The sequence below is a fragment of the Taudactylus pleione genome, unplaced genomic scaffold (assembly GCF_031769625.1).
Source record: "Taudactylus pleione unplaced genomic scaffold, aTauple2 ptg000093l, whole genome shotgun sequence".
In the NCBI taxonomy this organism is placed as follows: domain Eukaryota; kingdom Metazoa; phylum Chordata; class Amphibia; order Anura; family Myobatrachidae; genus Taudactylus; species Taudactylus pleione.
Window position 1 is genome coordinate 37,661,739 of NW_028284495.1, and position 27,233 is coordinate 37,688,971.

General features: G+C 41.5%; 1 protein-coding gene and 1 long non-coding RNA gene across 2 annotated transcripts in view; one reads left to right on the forward strand and one right to left on the reverse strand.

Moving 5' to 3' along the window:
• LOC148526954 (uncharacterized) overlaps positions 1-27,233 on the reverse strand; it is a 227,078-nt gene that overhangs the window by 152,894 nt on the left and 46,951 nt on the right. The gene's annotated exons all lie outside the window — the stretch shown is intronic.
• The window catches only part of TWSG1 (twisted gastrulation BMP signaling modulator 1), a 43,604-nt gene that overhangs the window by 1,233 nt on the left and 15,138 nt on the right, over positions 1-27,233 (forward strand). The window contains exons 2-4 of the mRNA XM_088469691.1: positions 2,238-2,395; positions 6,500-6,599; positions 12,080-12,352. Of these exons, the coding sequence (XP_088325817.1) occupies positions 2,273-2,395; positions 6,500-6,599; positions 12,080-12,352 (496 nt within the window). The 5' untranslated portion in view covers positions 2,238-2,272. The remainder of the gene's footprint in view (positions 1-2,237; positions 2,396-6,499; positions 6,600-12,079; positions 12,353-27,233) is intronic.

The window sequence follows — 27,233 nt, forward strand, 5'->3', positions numbered from 1 at the left end:
TCATCGCCCCAACATGACGGTCAACCTGATGATATCATCAGGTTTAGCATGTTCAGGGATGACGGAGGGTGCCTACACCGAACGAGATATCGTTCAGTGTGGGCACTGCACAGTATAATGAAATACTGGACGATAACGATATCGTTATCATTCAGTCCTTCATTGTCGGCAAGTGGATATGCGCCTTTAGACTCCCTGGTGTATTATTGTTGTGTCATGCGGTGGGTATGATTTGTTCTTTATTGATAACCTCCTTTACAGAGGGTGGCAACCTTGGGTTTATTTTGTACATTGTATGTACATCTTGAATTTCATTATAAAATGTTATGACTGAATGTCATTTATCTTTTGTCCTGCCATTCAAAAAGTTGAACAGGCCTGTAAATGTTATGGCATAACGGTGGCACTTGAGTGAAGTTTGTATGTTCTCCCTGTGTTCTTTGTGGATTTGTACCAGGTGTTCCGGTTTTCACTCAAGGTCTAAAAACATACCGCAAGCCTAATAGTGTTCTGTTTTAGTGCATTTATTATATTGTAAACTCCACTGAAGGCCATATAAATAAAGCACAATAAATTAAGATTAGTATATAGGTTAGTTAGTATCTTACATAATGCAATATATTAATAGCATATTGATAGTAATAGCCAGTTCATTGACCTCTATAACAGCATTTTCTGGGAATTCAAAGACATTTTCAATCTCAGTCATAAGAAAAAAAAAAATATATACCAGTACTTTTCATCACTGAGAACCTTCATTCCAGTAGTGGGCAATATAATATAAAATTCAGGAGCAGGAACGTTTGTGAAACCAGAGAGGATGTGCATCCATTGCCATGAATAGAAATATGTTGGAGGTTTTTTTCTTAAATGGGTATGTTGGTTACCTGTCTCCTGGGATTTGTCCAGCTATAGTTTTAGCTAATAGAGAGCAGCGGTAAGGACTGCAAGCTTTAGGTAAAATGATCTTTCCCTACAATGAGAGGCCCAAATTCAACAAGCTAATTAGGTGAGCATCAGTCATCAACTGGAATGTTTTCTGGTGATCTTATCTTGGTGTGGAGTAAAACTGTACTAATGAAAAGACTTAAAATTCTAATTTTCAAAACTCTGTTGAGAACAAAATCTGAGCTTATTATCTGATAATTACACTGAGATAAACCTGGTTGTTGTACTGCAGTAGCTTTTCAGAGTGTAAAATATTTGGCTTACTAGGCGGAAAGGATAAGGATATCTTGGCATTTAAGCATCAGAATGTAATTATGCCTATTTCGCTTCTGTTATTATCAGTATATTGCATGTCATTCTCAATATGTTATGTCTGCAAAGGAATGATAAATAACCATGTAATGATAATTTGACGGGACATTTGATTTATTTTTAGATGCTTTGTTAGCCCCTTAACCCCATCACTCAATCAATGAGCTGCGAGGGGCGCGAATTGATGCTGCCACGCTGTGAAAATCTGGCACCACCTCTCGTGGTCTGATCCCACCTGTGCTTGTTGGCTTTTTCTACCAGACCTATGGGGCTGCGACCAAAAACATCAGCGAGTCTGGAGCTACCTTAAGTGCGTTATATAGCCGCACTTCCTCACACGGACTCTCCAGTTATTGGAATCAACCCCATAAACGTAGTAATACGTTAAATCAATACACTTAACCAATGAAAGAGACTATTTATAATATATAAGAAAGCTTTTTAATCTAGTGCTATAAATAACGTAGTTGTTGGTGATTCTTGTTATTATTCCAAGCTATAACAAATAAATGACAATAGGCAGGAAGAATTTAGGATCCGCAAAGTGAAGGCTCGGAGAGTCACAAGCGGCCTTAGGACCGCCTGCTGCATTAGATAGAAACATAGAATTTGACGGCAGATAAGAACCACTTGGCCCATCTAGTCTGCCCCTTTTCATTTATCCTTTTGGCAACTTCAACCCTATTTGCTCCTTACGTCTCTTAAGGATATTCTTATGCCTATAACTATGATTACCAGTAGTCTGCAGTGTTACCTACAATCATACAATAAAACATAAACGTGAGGTGTTAAGTCATTTATGCAGTCTGTGGTGACTTTAGATAGTAGAGGCAGCCATTTTGTGGGCTGAATCAGTAATAGTGAGAATTGTTACCCTAACAAACTGAAAACACATAAGAATTGTTTGTGTCCTTTTGGGGGGCTGGGTTATAGTTCTAACGTGTTTGTATTCATTTTTTCTGTTCTCTCTTTCTCAGCTTTCCGAAGACGCTTTCTTTATCGGCTAGAAAGAATGAAGTGCTCCCACTTTCCCATCCCAGCCATAGCCATCATCCTCTGTGTTTCTTGGATCCTGCCCATTCGGTGTTGCAATAAAGCTCTCTGCGCTAGTGATGTCAGCAAATGCTTAATACAGGTAATTTGTTATAAAAAGTAGTATTTGCTATGTGGGTCTATATAATTGTACATATTTAAAGCTATGTGCTAACTATTTGCCGGGTTTCAAACGCGGCGGCGTTGCGTCTTCTACCTGTTATTGGACCACGCCTAGCATCCTAATGTGATGCTACTTTACTGTCTTATACTGTTCTGAGTCTTCATGTCAGTAATACTCAGCAAATGAGAAACAACTGCAATGTACTAAACAATATATTTCCTCCAAAGTCACAACGACTGGTCAAATCACCTACATACAGCTGTGTTCTTTGCTCATCTAGAATTAATACGACGTGCAGTGCAATATACCTGGTGTGAGTGAGCCGCCAGGTCCTGTGCAACTCTGCTAGCGCCCGGCGTCTTTTTGTGCTGAAAATCTTAAGTCTCAATGTGAATGATGTGACTGTGACTCACCAGGACACTGTGCTGATTAATTTGATATGTGACACTTGTATATCTGTGTGCGACTAATGCTGGGTACACACTGGCCGATCAATTGATCGGCAAATATAGCTGCTGGCTGTCGGCCAATGTGTATCCGCGATATGTCAATGAACGACGTCGTTCAGACATATCGCATTGGCTGTGCTGCACATCTGATGGACAGATATGTCTGCAGACATGATATCTGTCCATTGGCAAGTGTGTATGGGCGGTCTGCAGGGAGGGGGGTGGGACACACCGCCAGGACACGCCGGCAGAAGCAGATGATGGCTGTTCAGTGTGTATGAACGACCATTATCTGCAGATATACCGCTATAGTGTGTACCCAGCATAAGACTGTAAACGGAACTTGGAATGGGAAGCTGTGGCCGCTGCATGGTATCACTTTGCATTGTGAACAAATTTTGTGGCAGTAAAAGAAGCAAAAAAATACGCCCGACGCTAACAGTCTCACGGAGCCAGGTACTCAGAGAGGGGCTGCTTGGCGCGACTGCAGCAAAGACGAGTTAAGACATATTTTTAGCTGACCATTATCTCTCCACACTTGTCAATATCTCTTTAGGGAAAAGTTAAGACCCCTAAACCTAAAATACAAGTTGCTCAATAGCAAAATGCTACTAATAGCACTTATACATATACATGTAACGTTCCTATATCTTGACAGAATTAAAGGTGTTTAACAATATATTGCTCTGCAGCAAAAGACAAACTCCTGTTCTGTTATCCTGCAGCACGGTATAGGAAAGCATGTTCCCCCGCAATCACAAATCTTGTTGATGGATATTATAGCTGTTTATACAAGATAACTTTTTAGGTTCAGTTTTTATAACAAATATACGTTTCCTTTTTTTTTTTTTTTTTTTTGGCTTTTTACATTTGGAAGCTGACAGGAATCCAGTAAAGGGATCTGTCTTTGAGATAAGCGAGTGAAAAAAAGAAAACTGGTAAGGGGTGATAGTCGGGTGGTATGCTGAAATCCACTATTGACAAATAGCCACAGGCAAGTTTTCGTGTTGGAGAAAGTGAGAATCATTCTGGTCCTATTACAGCTGTCTACAGTAGAGAACTGACAGACACAGTGGTGCCTGGTCGAGGCCTAAAATTGGGAAGGCGCCCGGTGCTCTGTTCAATACGCCTTTAAGACTAGACTCTGTTACCACATCTGACACAGCGTTGTAATTTTGCAATTTTAGATCACAAAATTTTCTACATTTTCTGAGCTGTTGTGGCTTGTGTTCCTTTCCATTTTACAGGTGTTTTGCACAGCACATTATTATTCCAAATGTGCCTCTCCATGCATTGTCTAATTATAATACACACACACACACTGCAGCAATTGCATGTGGAGTGTAAATTTGTCAGAACTGTGTGATTAAAACCAAATAGAACAAATTTTGTGTCTTAGTGGAAGCACTACAGATGACAGCTGAGGGCATCTTACCTTCGGGTTGGATACGCGATCCCGGCGCACATAATGCCGGCGGTCGGTATCCCTGCGCCAAAATCCCGATGGTTGAAATCCCAACACCTGCAGGTAAGTTAACCCTTCCCATAACCCTAATACTTGCCGTCGGGATTGCAGCCACCAGAATCCTGACCCCGGGATTGTGAGCACTGTGTATTGTGCGCTGGGATGCCAACTACATCCCCTACTTTACAATTTTTCAAACCCCTACTAATAGATTGACTTTGACCATTGGAAAAAAAAACGTATATATAAAATTAGTCTTAATAACTCTGTATCCTGACATTTCAGTCTGCCATGGAGTCTGTGTGTGTTTGTTGAACACTGAGACTTCTAATTAGGCTATGCTGGGTACACACTATGTGATAACGTTATGTGAGTTGGCTCGTGTGTACACAAAATATATCCAATTTATTGTTGGTCATGCAGCAGATATATCGCGCAAATCTGTAAGGGCGACCCACCAACCGAACCGTTACACTGGCTGCAAGTACCGCCAACACTGGCATCACAACTGGGAGGGCAAATTTAAATGCCCATCTAGTTGTGATGTATGGCCAGGCCTATCGAGCAGCCGTTTGGTAAGGATGACACACAAAGGTGTGTACCCAGCATAAAACCATCAGTTCTTCTGAAAGGGTCCAAAATTGTTAATGAAACAGGCACAAATGTAGCAAACTTAATCAACTATACAACTTCCCATTTTAAGTTAAATCGTATACTATGAAGGTATGTAATCAGGAAGCCGGCGGTCGAAATGCCGACCGCCAGCTTCCCGACTGAAATCTCGGCATGGGACTAATGATAGGCGTCTAAATACCGACACCTATCATTAGCCCCAGGCCGAAATCGTGACTCCTGGTAAGCCGGGCGTCGGGACCTGTTAGCCGAAGAGGGGGGGGGGGGTTAGGTTTAGGGACACCCGGGGGGACTTAGGGCTGGACCCCCAATGTTTGTCAGATCAAGTTTCCTGATTTTCTGTGTTCTACAGGGGCAGGTCTGTATGTGTAGGCATCGCTACATATCTAGAGCTGTGCCATTCTGTGCTCCCCTGTGAATGATCTCATCAGTTGTGATCAAATATTATCCAGATTGGGGGAGAGGGTGGGGTCTTATTTTTGCAATAGGAACTTAAAAGTCGAAGAACTTGACTTTGGCTATTGTACTTAACCCTGTATCAGCAGGACTACTGACCACGGTCCGATTTCCAATGTGAGTTGCATCAGATCCACATTTGATAAAACATGCTCCATTACTATTTACCCATCCTAATTATTTAAACCACACACTCACCATTGCTCAAAACTTTTAAGTACACAAAATCAATATGAAGTTATTTTTGCAGGGACTCCCCTGTCATATCCCTCCCGTCATACTCTCTGCCATGCTCCAGAGTTTTGATCTAAAAACTGTGTTTTTATACATGTGCCTCCCCAGCCATTGACATCACTGTATTTTTGCATAGCTTGCCATACAGTACCTAGACCTCTGTTATAGCCAGTCTAACCAACTTCTGCAAATATTCATATAAGACCTACATCCTGTGGCATAATTTGCAAGAATCTCAATATCCAACATAGCTAATGTGTGGTTATACATTATTTGGGGGTTTGTATGTTCCATCCGGAAGGTATAAACTCCTCAGAAAGGGACATAAGGTGCCTGCTGTAAGAAATCCTATCGGTAAACATTTGTAGCACTGTGTTCCATCCTTAGTACTGAAGCATCACGCTAAAATGTAAACCTGGTAACTTTGCTCTGAGCATTGTTGAAACACAATTAAGGAGTTGGTGTGTAAACAGAAGCCTAATGACTTCCTTTTGTGTGACCTTTCCAGACATTTGTTCAAATCTAGACCAGAAGTCTCCGCATTGCAAAGCGCTTTGCAGTGTGTCTCCTGCTGAGAGCAGTAATGAGGACTATGACAATCCCAATGAGCTTTGTCTATCCTGATGTTTATCATAACCGCATACTGTAGCTACTGCTTCTTGTTACAACTTGACATATAAGTATTTAACACATGCAATTCAAACAAATTATATGTTTGAATTGCATATGTATATGAAGTTTTATTAACATTTATACTTGTTATATTTTTATATAATAATCATTGTAATAATATTATTATTATTATTATGTTACTTGCTTGCAGTGATTTGTCCTTTGTTCTACCAGGAACTCTGCCAGTGTCGGCCTACGGATGGAAACTGCTCATGCTGTAAGGAGTGTATGCTGTGCTTGGGCACACTCTGGGATGAGTGCTGTGACTGTGTTGGTAAGTGTATCCTACAACTTACCCTGTAACTATGACAACAGTACTTCTAATATAAGGAATGTGGTGTGGTAGGAGCACTATTCAAACAAATATGCTGGGACACGCACGCACGCACGCACGCACACACACACACACACCCCTCTCTCTCTTCAGGCTATGTCCAGATGAGTGTTCATGCGTTGCAGTAGTTCTTGGCATGGATTAGGGTAAGCTTTGTGGTGGGTCAGTGCGGACATGGTCAGATGAACAATAGTGTGGTATGTTTGCACAGAAATGTTACTGTACAGGTTGAAGGAGGCTTTGTTTTGTCACATGATGATTTTACATGAATGTACCTGTTATTATAGGGGACGCGCATTCACAAAGGCGTGAAAGTCTTTTCTTCCCATTTGAGACATTAGGAGAATTTTGGATTTCGAGATAAATGTGTGTTATGGGCACGAGGGAGATTTTCTTGTTGTGGTGCAAGCTTTATAAATGTGCTTAAAGGTTACGGGAGCATTTTTCCCCATGCTATATTGTGCAGAGCATTTCTTGTGGTGCAGCTCCCAAAAGTCTGCTTAGCAGTACATGCCAATGACCGCAGCGCTTCCGTGACTGTGCACAACTAACTGCTGGACTCTCACTACGTGGTGACAGTTACAGGAGTGAGGGGCCTATTCATCATTGCTAAAATATCGATGCAGGTAATTAGGTCTAGAACTCGCATGGAGTTCTATCTAATTACCGACCGGAGGAATTCATCATTCCTCCTCTCCATAACTATCTATTTCTAAAAGCTGTAATTTTTGCGATGACCACTCTTTGGAAAATAGATACTTTTCCCTGCCTAGTCCTAACTTACCGCAGCTGTAATCAGTGCTGCGCATGCGCCGTTCCGTTCACAGAAGCGGCACATGTACAGCACTGATTACAGCTGCGTTAATTGAACATAAAATTCTATTTCTCCGCACCCCCCGACCTCTTGCCTGGCCCCAGGGACTACAAGGACGGCCAAGCAGAGGGAACTCCCTAGATTTCTTTTTAAAAAAAAATTTTTTTATATAACTTTATTAATTTCTCCCCATGGCAATGGTGCTGCTGGGCAGCGTCTCCCCTTCCCTCTGTTCCCCGATGGCACTTGTAAGTGCTTGTTTATGTAACTGTCTATAGTAAATAAACAGTTAATTGAAGAAGCACTTATAAGTGCCATCGGGGAACAGAGGGGAGACGCTGCCCAGAAACAGCAGCTTTGCGGCGGGGAGAACACACAGCCGGAGCCTGAGGGACCAGGAGTGACACGGAGCGAGCCGGAGGAGGACCTGCCCAGCCTAAAGTAGGTAAGTATTAGCCTAATTTCTACATCGTCATACTATAGTATGGGGAGTGTGGAAATTAACACAGGTGGACTTAACCAGGAGTTATCAGTGATATTTCCTGTGTTAAGTGTGTTAAGGAATACTAAAAAACTGTAATTAAGGAAAAGTGTGCTTTAAAACTGTTATTTTTGTGTTGATGAATAGGCCCCTGAGTCTGTTACTGCAAGTCATCAGCCTGTTCTAATAATTCAGTTGGTAATGAATATAGGTAAAGTTAATGAAGACAATGATGGGTGGCATTGCTTAATGTGTGTGGCAAACAAATATTTATTGTTGATCAAAGAAAAGACCTCCAAACAATCAAACTGTAAAGTGTAGTATGGAGAAACAGCTTACGGACATAGTGTGGTTGTGTTTGATGATTCCATTGTGCGTTTTACTACAATACAACTTGGCAGGCAACCAGGACTACTGTTGCAACAGTACAACAGCATTGTAGAGCTCTCAGAACCGTTTAATCATTAGTACTCCAAAGAAGCCAATAGGTTTAAAAGTTGCTAATAAGCTATAGCGTGTCAGATAAATTAATACAAATATTTGTTCATAAAAAGGGGGCAAAAAAAATTCCTTGACAGAAGCACTACGCAGGAAAAGACCCAACCTCAGCCCGTGCCTCTTACTGTGCATTGGCTAAAGTGAATGGTAATGGCTTAGAAAAAGGTTGAAGTTCAAATTAAAATTTGATAGTTAAAAATAAAATAAAAAAATGATCTGTACAATATAATGGTGTGCTTATATATATTTCTGTATGTTTTGACAGGCCAGTGCAGAGTAGACTGACTAATTTGGCCTGTAGCATTGTGTAGGGTGCAAAGTAGTGTAGCTAGGTAATGTGGATGTCTGTATTTTGTGGGGTGGTAGTGTTGACTGTAGCATTGCATACCATACATCACACGCAGTCTGCACAATAAAACGCACATTCATTCTTTTCCTGGCTGTGTAGATTTATTTTAAAAACTATGATGGGTGTTTCACTCGCTTTTGACCCCAAAGATTTATGTAATTTAGTGAAATGTGACAGACATACCTTGGTCTATGAGAAACATGAGGAAGTCATAGCAAGTGTTGAAAGTGTTCCCCATTAGCATCCAGGCCAGCTGATCACACATGCGCAAAGTGAAGGCCAGCTGTTCCCCACCCTAGTCAGCAGCACAGTCCAAAATTCAAATAAGGGAGCCACACCAACTGCCAGTGAGTCCCAGCCAGCAATGCTTGAAAGGGCAGTTGGTGTGGCTCCCCTATTTGAATTTTGGACTGTGCTGCTGACTAGGGTGGGAAACAGCTGGCCTTCACTTTGCGCATGTGTTATCAGCTGGCCTGGATGCTAATGGGGAACACTTTCAACACTTGCTATGACTTCCTCATGTTTCTCATAGACCAAGGTAAATGTCTGTCTGTGTCACATTTCACTAAATTACGTCAATTACTGTAAAAGTTATAAGAAAAACTTTGGGGCCAGTAGCGAGTGAAACACCCTGTATATAATTCCTATATGGAATAACAGCTACTGTTGGTTCCAATGCTTTACCCTTTATTACATCTGTTAAAAACAGGATTCATCCCTAATTAGGACTAATTACGGTGATACAATTTGAAAAACATTATTTTTAATGCCCATTATTAGCTGCATTAATGTAATCTGTACAATACTAGCTAATAATTAATGTTCTATGAGATGACATTCATGTATGACGTTCTGCAAGTTTTTTTCTGGTAAAAACCCATCTAGGACGATCAAGATTCCCCCCCCCCAGCAGTTCTTAAAGTGTGCAGGTAGTGATGTGAGACAGATGACACTTGGTTAGTTTGTGATGTCTCCAGCCGGCTGTGCATGATTGAATGCAGGTGTCTTAGGCGAGTGCCAGACTGGGATCCACCCTCGGGCCTGTTGCACTGTATTTTTCTCCAGATGTGCAGAGTTATGAGCTGACATCACTGCTTACAAAAACACTAGCTGTAGCTGCACTTTCATTACACCTCCAGTAATAAACACTTCCCCTCTCCAACGTTTGATTTAATTTCTTTTTAAATGGATCTTCACTTTTCTTTCCTAACAGAGTATGTACATTACAGATTATAAATTGCACAGTTGTTTGCCAGGCTTTTATGACTAAGTTAGGGATATAGGTTTAGTAACAATCCTGACTGTCCTGGAAAACTTTCCAAGTTATTTTACTTCCTCCATCTCTGAGATCATACAGATGTGGACACATACATCTTACCTCCGTGCACTAAAAGTCGCGTTAAACATAAAGCGTGAGCGCAGTGTAACTTGGTAGCATCGGACGTCTTTTTGGGCAACTTTTTATCTTCAAATGTCTTTATCACAAAGTGATGCAAATAGGACACACAAGCAGCTTCTGCTGATTGTAATGATATGTGGCATGCCTACGTTGTGTGTGTGACTGCGATATCTGCATGCAAAGTGCTACGTTACAGTGTCACACTGTGAAGTAGCACTTTGCATGCAGATACACCCGCAGTTACACACAGAACGTAGGCATGCCACATATCATTACAATCAGCAGAAGCTGCTTGTGTGTCCTATTTGCATCACTTTGCGAATAAGACGCATTTGTAGGTAAAAACTCACTTGAAAAGGAATTCGCCGCGACAGAGTTACGGCATGGAGCGACTAGAAGGGCTGTTTAACGCGCAAGGAAGTAAGATGTATGTGGACACATCTGTAGCTTTGATATGTGCTCGTGTGTTCTCTGCAGTACAGGCAGACAGTTTGTGGTTCACGAGCTGGTGTTGAATTACAGATACCAGCATCTCTCGTACGTCTTGCTGGGACTTGTAGTAAAATCAGCTGGAGGAGCACAGATTGTCAGAAACTTCTACAGATATCTACCTTCTACCTTCTCATGGTGCCATAGGATAAAGAACACTATGGGGCCTATGTATCAAGCTGTTTGTTACGTAAATTGATGCAGAAACTGCAGTGTCTGCATAATTTTATGTATTGTAGTTATGTACTAATGGCACAATGCAGGAGATTTCACAGAAATCTCTGGCAAAATGCTAAGTAGTGCTGCAGATTGCAGTCCCCATTATTATCAATGGGGACTACGATCTGACCCCTATGTACCAAAATACTTTGGCCCCAGTAGTTTACGACCTCTTCAGATTGAACAAATTAAGCTAATTAAAAGACATGTTTTTGTCTAATTAGTCATTAAGAAGAGTGTCCTAGTGGTTCTGAACCAAGTCCTCATATTTTTAGCTAAAACTAATGTTTTTGCCAAACGTTTCACCTGCTCTGGAGGTGGTGAAAACATTTAGAAGCAAATGGTATGGAGAATTTTGCCCCTGCGAAAAGTCTAGTTACAAATAAGACGTTTGAATGTTTGTGTGTTTTTTTTTTTTTTGTGATTGTGTCACACACATTATTACTTTGTTAGATCATAACTGTATGTCTTCAGTGCCTGTGCCTTCTGGAGTAGTTTAAAAGATGGGTAGATAGACATGTCTTGATAAAAGTGCTCCGTCGCTGAAACATTGACCAATAACACTGGCTTGGTCTGCTGTTCTTTCTAAGTTTATCAGTCTGGGAGTGATAAATAAATTATATATGAAAAAAGCTGGGGTACCCAGTGTTGCCCGAGTTGAAGACTGGACCCTGAAGAACACCTGCAGACTTTATTTTTTTTTACATTGTCCTCGCCTATAACCGTATTCCATTCATCCTGAAAAGGACCCCACTGTTTGCTAACGTGCATGCAAACAGTGGTGTAACTACTGTGGGGTGCAAGGGGTGCGGCTGCTGTGGTGCCCGAGCTGCCTCTATGGCTCGCCTTTACCCCCTGCACCCAGTCACGCAAACGCCCAATGCGTTTCGTCCCATTGGCAGGACACTTTCAAGAGTAGTGAAAAAGTACCAGCTACGGAACGAAATGTGTTGGAAACATGTCTATTTTATATAACATGTATTGGACCCAGCAAGTTTTTTTTTTTTTTTCTGTAAAATATACTATATTGGAAAATAAAGAACTCTATAACATGATGTGTTTATGAACATGCACTCATAACAAATATTCAGGTTTTTAAACCGTATTAGCTTATGCAATTTTAACAAAATGTAATTTTGGAAATAAGATTTATATTTAAATTCTTATTTAGGAATGTGCAATCCAAGGAACTACAGTGACACTCCCCCAACTTCCAAGAGCACAGTTGAGGAACTTCATGAGCCCATTCCATCTCTGTTCCGGGCACTGACAGAGGGAGAGAGCCTGAACCAGCTGAACTGGAACATTGTGTCCTTCCCGGTGGTAGAGGAGCTCTCACATCATGAAAACCTGGTCTCCTTCCTGGACACAGTAAATCAGCAGCAACAGCAGAATGTGTCTGTCCCACAAAGTGGAGTCCATGTGTCGCACGCCAGTGAGAAAGGTATTTCTAGGCAACTGCTATATTGGGAATTTTTGTTTTATTTCACTAATTAAAGGCTCTGTCTACCCCACAATGATTTTAGTCTAGGTGTCTGTTTTTGTATAAAAAGTTGCATCTTAAGCTAAACAAATATTTTTGGTTTTGGTATGAACAAATAGTTTAGGCAAACTGAGTGTGACCTTTTTTTTTCCAGAGGACTCCTGATGGTTATAAAGGTCCCGTGACACTTCCCTTTAGCCTGGTGAGCCAGTGTCTGTGCAAAGCCTATTCAGAAACTGGCTAAGTACGAGAGCAATGGCTCCCACATAGGACTCTTACAGCCATCGGGGGCCCGCAATGGATTGACCAGCTTTGGAACATCCAAGGGAAATAGGACTTCACTCCTTGAACTTCAGTCATCCTATAATTTTATTAGCTTGATATGTCCTCTCTCATTTGTCAAAGCAAGAAGCAAAACCTAGCCGGGCATAGACATGGTGAAAGGACCCGTTAATAGTTTTGAATAGACTATAAATTCTCCATTGGCTGCTAACAATACGTGGATCTTGTGTACTCAAAAGCTTAAAAACTGTGACGTTAGTAAATAGAAAACGCATAGTTAGGTCTGTATATATTTGGACACTGACACAATTTTCCTAATTTTTTGGTCTGTATGCCACCAGAATTGATTTGAAATGAAAATAATCATAAAATGTTAATTTTTAATACTTTGAGAATCCTTTGCAGGCAATGACTGTCTCAAGTGGTTTCCTCCTTCGTTATGCCTTGCCAGGCCTTTACTGCAGCTGACTTCAGTTGTTATTTGTTTGTGAGTCTGCCTTTTAGTTTTGTCTTCAGCAAGTGAAATGCATGCTAAATCTGGTTTAGATCGGTTGATTAACTCGACAATTGCATTATATTCCACTTCTGTGCCTTAAACTCCTGGATAGCTTTCACAGTATGTATTGGGTCATTGTCCATCTGTATATGTGAAGCGCCTTCCAATCAACTTTGCTGAATTTGGCTGGATCTGAGCGCAGTATATCCCTATAAGCTTCAGAATTCATCTGGCTGCTTCTGTCAGAAAATTCATAAACACTAGTCACCCAGTATCATTGGAAGCTATGCATGCCCATGCTATTATATGCCTTCACCGTATGTTACAGATGATGTGGTATGCTTCTGTTCATGAGCCATTCCAAGCTTTCTTCATACTTTTTTCTTCCCATGATTCAGCTGCAGGTTGACCTTACTTTCATCTGTCCAAAGGATACTATTCTAGAACTGGGCTGGTTTATTTAGATGTTTTTTGGCAAAGCCTAATCTGGCCTTTCTATTCTTGAGATTCATGAATTGTTTGCGCCTTGTGGTGAAGGAATCTTTATGAATGGTCGGCTGACAGGATAGCGGTGGTCAAAAGACCGTCAGCGGCAACCCCGATCTGCAATATCACGACAGGGGCCAGTAAGTACACTCACCCTCCCCTACCACCCACCTAACCCTCCTGCGGTGGTGCCAAACCCTAACTCCCCCTGCCCCCCCCCCCCCACCTTCCGGCTCCCTAAATCTAATCCTCCCGCGTTGGTGCCTAACTCTAACTCCCCCCTGTCTGTGCCTAACCTGCATACTTCGGAATACCGTCGTCGGTATCTTGAACCCTTTGGGATGCCGGCGTCGGTATACTGACATCCGGGATCCCGTTGACCGGCATCGTAACTACATCCCGTGGTGAACCCTTGATCTGGAGAAGTCTTCCCTTTATGGTAGACTTGGATAATAATATGCCTACCTCCTGGATAGTGTTCTTCACTAGGCTGTATCTTGTATCATTACCATGGAAAGGATCCTGCTCTCATCCAATACTGTTGTCTTCCGTGGACGTCCAGGATTTTTTGCGTTGCTGCGCTCACCAGTACGGTTTGTTTATTTATTATTTTTCTCCTCAGACTGTTGATTTGGCCACTCCTAGCGATTCCACTTTCACTCTAGTGTTTGTTTGTTTTTGCAGTCTAAGGATGGGCTGTGTCACTTGAATTGATGGCTCATTTGAAAGCATGTTGTGAGTTCACAGACATGCAATTGCCACACTTTAGAATCAACTCCAGACCTTTTGCCTGCTTAATTGAAAAAGAAATAAAGGAATAGCCCACACCTGTATATGGAACATCTTTTGAGTCAATTGTCCAATTACTTTTGGTCCTAACAGAAAACATTCTAATTATATCTCTACAATACAGGAAGCATTCTAGTGACCTATATGGAATACATACAACATTCTAGTGACCAATAAATACACAGAACATTCTAATGACCAATTTACAATCTCAAGGAATTCCTAGTGACTTTTATACAATACACAGCGGAACATATAGCCTTTTCAGATTTAAGCCTAAAACCCATGTTTTTTTTTTTTCCCGCGTAAACACGCATCAACCTAGGTCTGGCGTATCTGAAAGGTGCGACCCAGGTTGACCGTATTGGGTCCGCGACCCTGCTTGCTAGCGGGGTTTTTCCTGGAACTTGCAACCCTGGTCCACAACCCAGCTCAAGTGTTAAAGGTGCAACCCGGGTCATGCCTAAAACAAAGTATGTGGCCCAGAAGGTGATTGACAGCATGCCAGGGTGGGATGTAGTCAGGAAGCCGACGGTCTACATACTCTCGGGGGGGGAGGGGTGGACTTCGGGTTAGGCACCTCCCAGGAGACTTAGGTTTAGGCTGCAGGAATGGGGGGTTAGGTTTAGGCACTTAGGGGGGGTTAGGGTTAGGCACCCTAAGGGAGGGTTAGGGGGGAAAATAGTTAGTTATACTTGCCTTATTAGCAATTGGGATCTTCACCCCTACCGGGCTTCCGCTGTCGGGATTTGAACCATGCGGCCAGCAGTAATACATACTACACCCGCCAGGGCGATTTGCAGAGGTCTTAAAAAAGAAGGGTCAACACTGCATATATTGACTCTTTGCATAAACTTAATGTAATTGTCAATAAAAGCTTTTGACACTTATGAAATGCTTGTAAATTTACTTCAGTATACCATAGTAACACCTGACAAAAAGGTGTAAAAACACTGAAGCAGCAAACATTGTGAAAGCCAATACTTGTGTCATTCTCAAAACTTTTGGCCATGGTTGTACATTATAATGTAGAGATCCAAATGGTAAGAAGTTAAAAACTGCAAATACACACAAGTAGTTATAGGTTGAGTCTCCCATATCCAAAATGCTTGGGACCAGGGGTATTTAGGCTGCAGGAATGGGGGGTTAGGTTTAGGCACTTAGGGGGGGTTAGGGTTAGGCACCCCTAAGGGAGGGTTAGGGGGGAAAATAGTTAGTTATACTTGCCTTATTAGCAATTGGGATCTTCACCCCTACCGGGCTTCCGCTGTCGGGATTTGAACCATGCGGCCAGCAGTAATACATACTACACCCGCCAGGGCGATTTGCAGAGGTCTTAAAAAAGAAGGGTCAACACTGCATATATTGACTCTTTGCATAAACTTAATGTAATTGTCAATAAAAGCTTTTGACACTTATGAAATGCTTGTAAATTTACTTCAGTATACCATAGTAACACCTGACAAAAAGGTGTAAAAACACTGAAGCAGCAAACGTTGTGAAAGCCAATACTTGTGTCATTCTCAAAACTTTTGGCCATGGTCGGTATCTTGAACCCTTTGGGATGCCGGCGTCGGTATACTGACATCCGGGATCCCGTTGACCGGCATCGTAACTACATCCCGTGGTGAACCCTTGATCTGGAGAAGTCTTCCCTTTATGCTTGGGACCAGGGGTATTTTGGATATCGGAATATTTGCATTCCATATTGAAATATCTTATGAATAGGGCCCAAATCTAAACACAGAAGGCATTTATGTATTATATACACCTTATACACACAGCCTGAAGGTAATTTTATACAATATTTCCAATAATTTTGTGGCTCAAACAAAGTTTGTGTACATACATGAAATTCATTTGTTTCATATACACCTTATACACAAAGCCTGAAGGTTATTTTACACTTTATTTTTAATAATTTTGTGCCTTAAACAAAGTTTGTGTACATTGAACCATCAAAAAGTAAAGGTTTCACTATCTGTCATGCTAAAAATATTCCGTATTTCGGAATATTCCGTATTTTGGAATATTTGGATATGGGAGACTCAACCTGTAGTAGGATTTATGTTTGCTTTATTTGTTCAATTTATTATTCAACACGGCAGATAAGTGTGAGATTTGGACCCCCCCCCCTCCTGCCAGTTAGAGCCCTTTTGCCAAGCAAAACTGAACTCTTGTACAAACTGTTGTGATGAAGCCTAGTACAGGAAGTAGCACACTGAAGCTTATGTTGGCACACTGTCGGCTCTTGCGGGAAGATTGACACCTAGAGTTTGCAAATAGTTGGAAGCAATCTGTCAGTAGTGGGACAGAGGTCAGACAATACTTATTTTAGGAGCACCTGCTTAATATTACAATTAGGAGGACTGGACTTCACTATAAAGTCATTGATTTCAGTGAAAACTGCTTTTTACAGTGTGTTGAGAGGTATGCTCTTTCAATGAAGGAAGGGGCAGGAATGTCAACAGGAAATCTGTGCTCAAGTGAAGAAGAATATTTGATATAAGCAAATGTGACACTATTTCCTTTTGTGATATGTCAGTTATTACATTCCCAGATTTTTTTCTTTCATTTAGACAATTGTAATTTTTTTTTTGTTTCTTTGAATTCACCATAGTGTTCTCTGGGACCCTTCCTTAATTTGTATACCACCATTTAATTGACTTTATGGTAATCCTAATTCCATTCATGGGTCATACTGAACAGTAAAAAATTCACTGTAATTATGCTGCAAGAGCTTTTTGCTCTGAGGTGTAGAACACTCGGCCTCACTGTGTTTGTTCGGTTGGAAAGTGCTGACTTACCATTGGACAGCCAATGTTACATTTACTTTAAATAAAGTGTGCTACAATTAAATGAAACACTAGTCCAGCAGGATGGCAGTCAATAGATCGACAATAAAAAGGTAGACAGTGTCTAGGTAGATGCCAAATGATCGACTGATACAAATGGTCAACATGGTGAAGATCGACAGGTGCAAAAGGTCGACATGGTCAAAATGTTGCCATTGGAATTGTCGACACGCAGATGGTCGACACATGATTTTTTTTGTTTGTTTTTCAGGGTTAGGCAGTTTAGAAGAGACCGTTAATGTTAGGCACTTACCCCAACAGTAGGCTTAGGCACTTACTGGAGGGTTAGACTCTAGAAGGTACAGTTAGGGTTAGGCACTTACTGGAGGGTTAGACTCTAGAAGGTACAGTTAGGGTTAGGCACTTACTGGAGGGTTAGACTCTAGAAGGTACAGTTAGGGTTAGGCACTTACTGGAGGGTTAGACTCTAGAAGGTACAGTTAGGGTTAGGCACCAGGAGGGAGGGTTAGGCACCAAGGGGAGGGTGGTTAGGGTTACGGTGAAGATTAGGTTTAAAAAAAAAAAAGTTTCAACCATTCCTATGTCGACCTTTTATACCTGCAGACCTATTGTCTGTCTACCATTTGGTGTGGATCTTTTGTCTATCTAAATAGTGTACATCTTTTAATCCACACCCGTGCAGCCAATGAGAAATGATTGTTTCTTCCTAACCACAAATTGCAGTACAGTGAATTATTTATATAACACCTACATATTAAGCAGTGCTTTAGAAAGCATTTTTAATAATTTACATTAGTCCCTGCCACAGTGGAGCTTATATTATACACTAAGGTTAAGCCAATTAAACTATTAGCATGTCTGTAGGCAGAGCACCAGAAGGAAACCCACCAAAAAAACTTGAGAACAACATATGTAGATACCATGACTCTAGAGCAGTGGGACAGTCATGCTAAACACTGTGCCTCCATGCTGCATAAAACTGTTCATGGGTTTTTAAGACCTCATAATATGAACAAGTTCAGATGCATACTCTCACCAGATTTGGACGATCACATTATCTGCCTGACAGTGGGTCTGAATTGTATAGTGCAACAAGCTACTTGTACTGCAAATTCAAACCTGCTTTGCTTTTCTAAGGTTGAAAGACTGACTTTTCCTATGCAATATAAAATGGAGTACTGATGAGCAGTTGTTAAATTATTATTTTTAAAAAGAAAGGAGGATCAGTTTTCAGATGTAATCCTGGAATATGTTTACTCTTTCTGACTAATAATATATGGAAATTCTTGTGTACTTAAAATTATTTACACCCATGTGTTTTGTTATTTTTTCTGAACTCACCATTTAACTTATTTTCATTTGTAAACATTGTATTTAGTGAGGAAGTGAAATCTCTCTCCTGTATGGTAAATGCTACCCAGTGGCCAAATTATCACATTAATGTTGGAAATGTGTGTGCAAGTGTTGATATTGCAAAGTTATAGAGGCACACACCAGCTGATGACTCCACTTATAAACAGCCCAGTTACTGAACCAGTGGTGTTGGCTTAATGATAGACAACAGGTACAGCCATCCTCACTGTTACATGTACACTAGTAATGGAGCGGAACCAGGGTCTCATACAGCTCACGAGCTGGTGAGTGTATGATGCCTGCAGGTAGCGGTTTGTTTGGGGATGCTGGAACAGTTTTATATCCATTCTCACCTGGAGCTAAGCAGGAGATTACTGCATATTTGTCTACTTGACTATTCTCCTGGAAGGTGCGGGAGTCTCATGATTTATTTATTTTTTATATTTTTGGGGGGCAGTACCTTGCACCCCCCCCCCACCCCCCCTATATATAATCTCTGTAGATATATTTAAAAGTAGAGCTATTGATATGTATGGAATGGGATTGAAATGCCGGCGGTTCAAATCCCGACAGTGACAGGCCGACAGGTGAAGATCCCGATGCCTGGAGGACTAAACCTAACCCTCCCGTGGGGGTTGCCTAACCCTGACCTCCCCATCCCCCCTAGTGCATAACCCTAACTTTCCCCTAGCCTAACCCTAACCTTCCCTGGGTGGGTGCCTAATCCTAAATCCCCACGGGGATCCCTAAACCTAATCCCCATCCCAGAGCTAAGTGTATACTTGCCCGGCAGAAAGGACGATTGGTTCGGCGTTCCGGCGTCGGGATTAACATAGGCGTCAATATTTCAATGCCTATGTTAAATCCCTTGCCGGGATTACGACATTGCCAGAATTTTCATATTTTGGCCTCTATTCAACAACACAATGGCTTTGAAATTAAACAAACAAGATGTGCTTTAACTGCAGACTTTCAGATTTAATTTGAGGGTAATTACATCCAAATCAGGTGAACAGTGTAGGAATTACAACGGTTTCTATATGTGCCTCCCACTTTTTAAGGGGCCAAAAGTAATGGGACAAACTAAACAATCCTAACTCTAACTTTCACTTTTTACGTATTTGCGGGACACTACTGATCTGCTTTTGAACTTCAGAGTTTGGATAATTTGCCCGTACAATATGTACTTTGTAGTATAGATGTCGTTATCCTTTATACTAACATTCCTCATAACCTTGGGCTACAGGCTATGGCTTGTTCTTAGATAATAACCCTCTGTATAGAGGTCCAGCTATACATTTTTTGTTGGATTTACTACAGAAAACATTAACTAGAAATTATTTCTACTTTGGGGGCTATTATCTACAGTGCCATGGCTGTGCCATGGGGTCGAATGTGGCCCCGGCGTTTGCTAATGCCTATATGTATACATCGAGCGTAGACTTTTTTTATTTTTTTTGGCTAATCCATTTTTTGCTGAAAAATTTATCTTCTACACCTGCTATATAGACGATATTCTTGTCTTGTGGGCGGGTGTACGTGAAGACTTTGATTTGCTTATGGGTGATATTAACACCATGGATGACACTATCAAATTTACGTATACTTGTGATGAAAATAGTGTTAATTATCTTGATGTGAATATCTCACGGTTGGGCACAGTCTTGAGCACTTGTCTTTTATACCAAACCCACCGATATGGGTATTCCGTTGCATGCGCACAGTTATCATCCAGTGGCGTTATAGAAGGGCCTTCCATTCTCTCAATTTTTGAGGGTTTGGCGCATTACAAGTGATGAGGTCAAGGCCAAGCTTGACATACAAGTTATGTTTAACAAATTTTTAAGTAGGGGTTACTCTACTAGAGATCTGGAGGTGGCTAGACAAAAAGTGTTTTCCATCCCTCATAGTGTATCTTTACAAAAAAAAGCTTAAGCCAGAGACCTCCGTTTTTCCTTTTGTCAGTACTTACTCTACCATTAGTAGGGTGACTAACAAAACCTCTAAGAGATTTTGGCCCCTTATTAATTCAGACAGTAATATACCATCGCTTAAAGATTCTCGATTACTTAATTGTTATAAGCGGGGCAGAAATTTGAGGAACTAGCTAGTCAAAAATGATGTTACGGGGAGTATGCCAGAGCAGCCTCAGCATTTTCTTTCACGACCACCAGGGTGTTATAGGTGCATCGGCTGTGTGACATGCCGACACTTGGATGTTGGGGCTTACATTACACACCCACATTCTGGTTTAAAGATTGTTATTAAACATGCTCTCACGTGTACCAGCAGATATGTTGTATATGTCATCAAATGCCCTTGTGGGCTCGCATATGCGGGTAAGACGGTCTGCACATTTAGGGAGAGGGCTGCCCAGCACAGGTCTGCCATTGGGCTTGCCCTAGAGGGTACAAGTAGTGAACAGCCAGCGGCACGACATTTTGTCTCTGCCAGGCACTCACTTGCTACTCTCAGATACAAGCTAGTTGACAATGTGCCGCCGTTGACTAAAGGTGGTGATAGGGGTAGAATGCTGTTACAACTCGAGGCCTCTTGGATTCACCGTTTGAATTCGGTGGCTCCAATGGGTCTCAATGAGAGTTTAAGCTTGGCCTGTTTCTAGGGCTTATCTTTAGCCCTCTCCCAATGTATCTGTTTTATATATGCATTATTTTTGCCTGACATTGCTTCATTAGTTTTAGGTTTCATATATGTTCCCATATGGTCTGCTTTATTTAGTTTTGTCTCTAATACAGATATTTTTTGTGCTTTGAGCTACCGTTGCCCTCATGGATTAACTATTTCTATCTCCTGAGGTATACTGTGCTTGTTTATGGTAGGATGTTTGGTCTATGCGGCTTATTTATATCTTTGTGTATTGTTTGTGTTTATATTCTTTTTTGTATTCCCTATATATTTTTACATTACAGTGTTTTGCAATGCATTGTCCTTATATGTATTGGGTTTTCTTTGTTTTTGTTTGGTTGCTATGGTGATGGTTTCCAAGGTGTCTGTGTGCACTTTTGTTGTTCGGCTGGGTGTGAGCCCTGGCGCGGGTCATGTGGGCTAATGGGCGGCGCCATTTTCTTAGACGCTCCCCAGTTGTTAATTTGCATCGGGCCATCTGAAGGGTGTTTTGCCCGCTCTGACAGCGCTCCACGTCACTACGCCAGGTGCGGATACGTGAAGTGCGTGCACGTGAGCTGCATCACTGCGTATGACGCGGAAACGTGGTGGTGCACCCGTGTTGGGGGACGCCCGGCAGTGTCTGTTTGTTGGTTGATGAATCACGGGGGTTTCTTCTTCTCTCTATATAAGGTAAGATTTTCTGTACTTTGTTAAGCCTTGAAGAAAGATGAATTAAAACATCTGAAATGTTGCTCTCACTACTTGATCCTATGTCTGTCTATTTAAGTCCGTGGAGTGCTGCCTGGTTACGTGTGTGTGTGTGTGTGTGTGTGTGTGTATATATATATATATACACAGTCATGTCCATAAATATTGGGACAGTGACAGAATTTTCAGATTTTGGTTTCTATTCACCACCACAATGGTTTTGAAATGAAACAAACAAGATGTGCTTTAGCTGCAGACTTTCAGATTTAATTTGAGGGTAATTACATCCAAATCGGGTGAACGGTGTAGGAATTACAACAGTTTCAATATGTGCCTCCCACTTTTTAAGGGACCAAAAGTAATGGGACTATAAACTCAAAAGCTATTTCATGGACAGGTGTGAGCTATTCCCTCGTAATTTAATTATCAATTAAGCAGGTAAAAGGTCTGGAGTTGATTCTAGGTGTGACATTTGCAGTTGGAATCAGTTGCTATCAACTCTCAATATGAGATCCAAAGAGCTGTCACTATCAGTGAAGCAAGCCATCATTAGGCTGAAAAATCAAAACAACCCCATCAGAGAGATAGCAAAAACATTAGGTGTGGCCAAATCAACTGTTTGGAACATTCTTAAAAAGAAAGAACGCACCGGAGAGCTCAGCAATACCAGAAGACCACGGAAAACAACTGTGGTGGATGACAAAAGAATTATTTCCCTGGTGAAGAAAAACCCCTTCACAACAGTTGGCCAAATCAAGAACACTCTCCAGGAGGTAGATGTTTGTGTCAAAGTCAACAATCAAGAGAAGACTTCACAAGAGTGAATACAGAGTGTTCACCACAAGATGCAAACCATTGGTGAGCCACAAAAACAGGAAGACCAGATTAGAGTTTGCCAAACAACATCTAAAAAAGCCATTACAGTTCTGGAACAACATCCTATGGACAGATGAGACAAAGATCAACTTATACCAGAATGATGGAAAGAGAAGAGAAGGAAAGGAACTGCTCATGATCCAAAACATACCACCTCATCAGTGAAGCATGGTGGTGGTAGTGTCATGGCGTGGGCATGTATGGCTGCCAATGGAACTGGTTCCCTTGTATTTATTGATGATGTGACTGCTGACAAAAGCAGCAGAATGAATTCTGAAGTGTTTCGGGCAATATTATATGCTCATATTCAGTCAAATACTTCAGAACTCATTTGACGGCATTTCACAGTGCAGATGGACAATGACCCGAAGCATACTGCATAAGCAACCAAGGAGTTTTGTAAGGCTAAAAAGTGGAATGTTATGCAATGGCCAAGTCAATCCCCTGACCTGAATCCGATTGAGCATGCATTTCACTTGATGAAGACAAAACTGAAGGGAAATTGCCCCAAGAACAAGCAGGAACTGAAGACATTTGCAGTAGAGGCGTGGCAGAGCATCACCAGGGATGAAACCCAGCGTCTGGTGATGTCTATGCGTTCCAGACTTCAGGCTGTAATTGCCTGCAAAGGATTTGCAACAAAGTATTGAAAAGTGAAAGTTAGGTTTAGGATTGTTTAGTTTGTCCCATTACTTTTGACCCCTTAAAAAGTGGGAGGCATATATAGAAACCGTTTTAATTTCTACACCGTTCACCTGATTTGGATGTAATTACCCTCAAATTAAATCTGAAAGTCTGCAGTTAAAGCACATCTTGTCTGTTTCATTTCAAAGTCATTGTGGTGGTGAATAGAGGCCAAAATATGAAAATTCTGTCAATGTCCCAATATTTATGGACGTGTGTGTGTGTGTGTGTGTGTGTATATATGTATATATATATGTGTGTATGTGTGTGTGTATATATATATATATATATAATTTATTATATTTTCATTCTTGTCTATCTATACATCCCCACACACGCACACAAACTCCTGCTTTTGCCCATGGCAGTGTATTAGATCATGTCCCCTATGCTGCTAGCAGTAGCAGTCTGTTCCAAGCAGAGTCAGGGAACATGATCTGGTATGCTGCCACCTTGCCGATCAGCGAAGAGGCCAGAGGAAAGTAAAGCTGGGTACACACTAGACAATATGTTCATATCGGCCAGTGTGTACCTTTTATGCCGCTGACTATGCACGCTCCCGCGCATCGTGAGCGACATGCGATATCATCAGCGGGCTAGAGATTTTGGGACTCGTAAGACTCTTTTAAAATTATACTTCTAGATTGATACATATATATACATCCCTTCTGTTGGAACGTGAAGATGGCACATGTATTGAAATCAATCCTTTTTCCTTTCAGTCTTTTCAACTCAGATGTAAGGAGATCATGAAAAAGAAATAAATATATACATGTGTAGACCAATTTATCTTCTATCGAAAGAAAGTTCAAAGAAATTCTCTTTATCCACCCTGTATATCTGTAAGTGATAATCAGCATACCATGACTCACACTTTCTAATATAGTGTACTGCGTATCAAGGTATCTTTACCACCAAGGAAATGCCCACCACAAGTGATCTGTATACCAAGTATCGCAGAAATATGTGTAACGTACCGCACTCACAATAAGTGCAGTGGTTTTTCAACACATAACGGTTTCTTTAGACCTGCTAATGAATTTTCAAAAGATGGAGGGCGTACCTTACTCACGATCAAATGTAGCTTTTTGAAGGCACATCAAGGTATCTAGGTATCTTTGTGTAGTATTTTTCTGTCCACTATACCCGCTTCTTTTCCTCAGTGTATAATTGAAAATTAATCCAAATGGATAATCCAGACCATAAAAAAGTTTGGAATTTTTTTAATAATAATAAAAAAACAAAATGGGATGTCCACACACAGAAACAAGATCACTGGGGAACCAATAAGCTTCACAATTTCCAGAAATATCAACAATTAAACTACAGGGAAAAAAGCAGTTCCTTTCATGTAAGTAAAAAAACAATAAATAAAAAAACAGTCCAAATTACCTATAAATCCATATGTAGGAAGAAAGGCTGTTCGCACTCTTAGCTGGTCATTCTGAAAGTGTGTATGCACTTTCCGATGCCGGGACCCCCACAAGGTTCCACTGTGTACCCAGCTTAAGGGGCATAGTAGTCACTGCATGAGGCCGTGGAAATTTAGTATATGGCGCCCCCACAAATTAGTTGCTCAGGCGCCCCCACAAGCTTTAATCCGGGCCCTGACCAGGTGTAACAGTCCTAAAAGCATTAACAATTTAACATATTTATTTTGACACTGTTTAGCGGCAGAAGACCAGATTCTATCATTATACAGTTTATATTAATCCTGTCCTCTATGCTGATTTCAGTAACTGATTATGGGCCTTATTCAGCAAGGCGTGCTAGTGAACGCAGATTCCCGATCGGGAATCTCCGCAGGCGCATGACTTTCTGTGCATGTGCAGAATGGGTCTATAATTCCGCAACGGAGACTGGCAGCAGACTGTCAGTGATTGACAGTCTGCTGCCGTTTGTGGGTGGGGAGGGGGCAGCGATGCCATCCCGTTTCCCAAAACAGAGGTGTGTCGCCGCCGTTGGGGGGGGGGGGGGGAGAAGCCAGGAGAGGAGATGGCCACTGGGCAGGGCAGCTGTAAAGTGTTTCTAAAAGATGGGTGAGTTCCTTAGGGAAGCCAGATCTCTTGAGTACCTCCAGAAAGCCAATGCCACTAAATCAAAGGCCTTTTCAGATCACCCTATCCAGACACCCCCAGAGACTGAATTGCAGCTAACATTTTGCTAATGTTAGTATTAGAGGGTCTCTCCCATCTGTCAGAGATATGGGAGTCACAATGGAGACATATGAAGGTGGCAATGAAAAAGTTATAAGGGTGACAGAGCGAGATAAGGGAGCAATGTTAGAAATGAGTAGTGCTATAATCTTTGCAGTATTTTATATATTAGTGTTAAATGTTATGTAATAAATACTGTAATCTACCCATACCTGAGTTGGTATGTGGCCTACTGTAGTTGTACCCAGTGGAGGCTCCAGGCACGGGCAAGCCGGTCCGTCGCCCACAGCGCCATTGTATCCGGCGCTAATATGAATATGAGAGGGAGCGGAGGAGGGAAGGGGCAGCAACACAGGACGGCGCTGGGCGCAGCAAAGCCTAGCGCCGGTCCTGCTTGTACCTCTTGAACAACGTCTTGTGAGTACCACTGCTCTAGACCTTCTGTTAATCCTGACCGTGCTTTTGTTTCACAGCAAGATACTTGGAATGTAACAATAGCAATGTAGCAGCGGAAATAGAGAGGCAGATGTATCATATTATCCTAATCTATTAGAGAAGTTGTCTTTTGATCTCTGGTAAAGGAGCACATAAAAAATCTAGAGGGCAGGAAACATACTTGTAATTCCTACTGTTTAGGAATGCTTGTTTACACTGAGCTAATGAACATAAAATCTGAAAGTTTAGTACATCATATGTTAAGCTAGTTGGCTGAAATGTCTCTTCTTATAGGGGATTTGTTGATGGAAGTGGAGTTCTGTGCAAGCTGTTATGGTTTTAGGCGGAGATTTATCAAAGCTTGGAGAGAGATAAAGTAGCAACCAATCAGCTCTTGTCATGTTTCAAACACAGGGGTCTATTTACTAAGCAGTGTTAGGAGACAGAGTGAAAAGTGATAAGAAAGTAATAAGGTGCCAGCCAATCAGCTCCCAACTGTCATTTTTCAAACACAGCCTGTGAGATGGCAGTTAGGAGCTGATTGGCTGGCACCTTATCACTTTTCACTCTGTCTCCTAACACTGCTTAGTAAATAGACCCCACAGTCTGTAAATCACAATGAGGAGCCGATTGGTTGGTTCCATCTCTCTGGTGCTCAAAAGTGTTGCATGATGCATTTAGACTTTTACTTCACTTCTTGATCAACAATGCAATTGTTTGTACACTTAGGGCAGATTCAATTAGCCACCAAGTTCTGAAGGACTAATATGTTGAATATTAGCCCAGTAAAATCCTCACTGGCTGTGCTTATATCTATAAAGGTGGGAGGTTTTCCTACCATAATAAACAGAAATATGCATGGCAAGTTAAATCTGTGCCCATCATATACTGTGCTATCAATGGGGGGAATTGCCTGCATCAGCCATTTCATTTAATTTAGCGGGTGTGACCGGATGACCTCGCCCCACCAGGCGATCACAGATATTTTTGATGCATTGATCAGGATAGAGGGTGGTTACTCATCCCTGAGTAACCAGTGTGGCCTTACTTCACCATTCTTAAGGTGCCCATCCACGTAGACATGTAAACGACTGCACGATTACGACATTGTAATCGTGCAGTCGTTTGTCTGT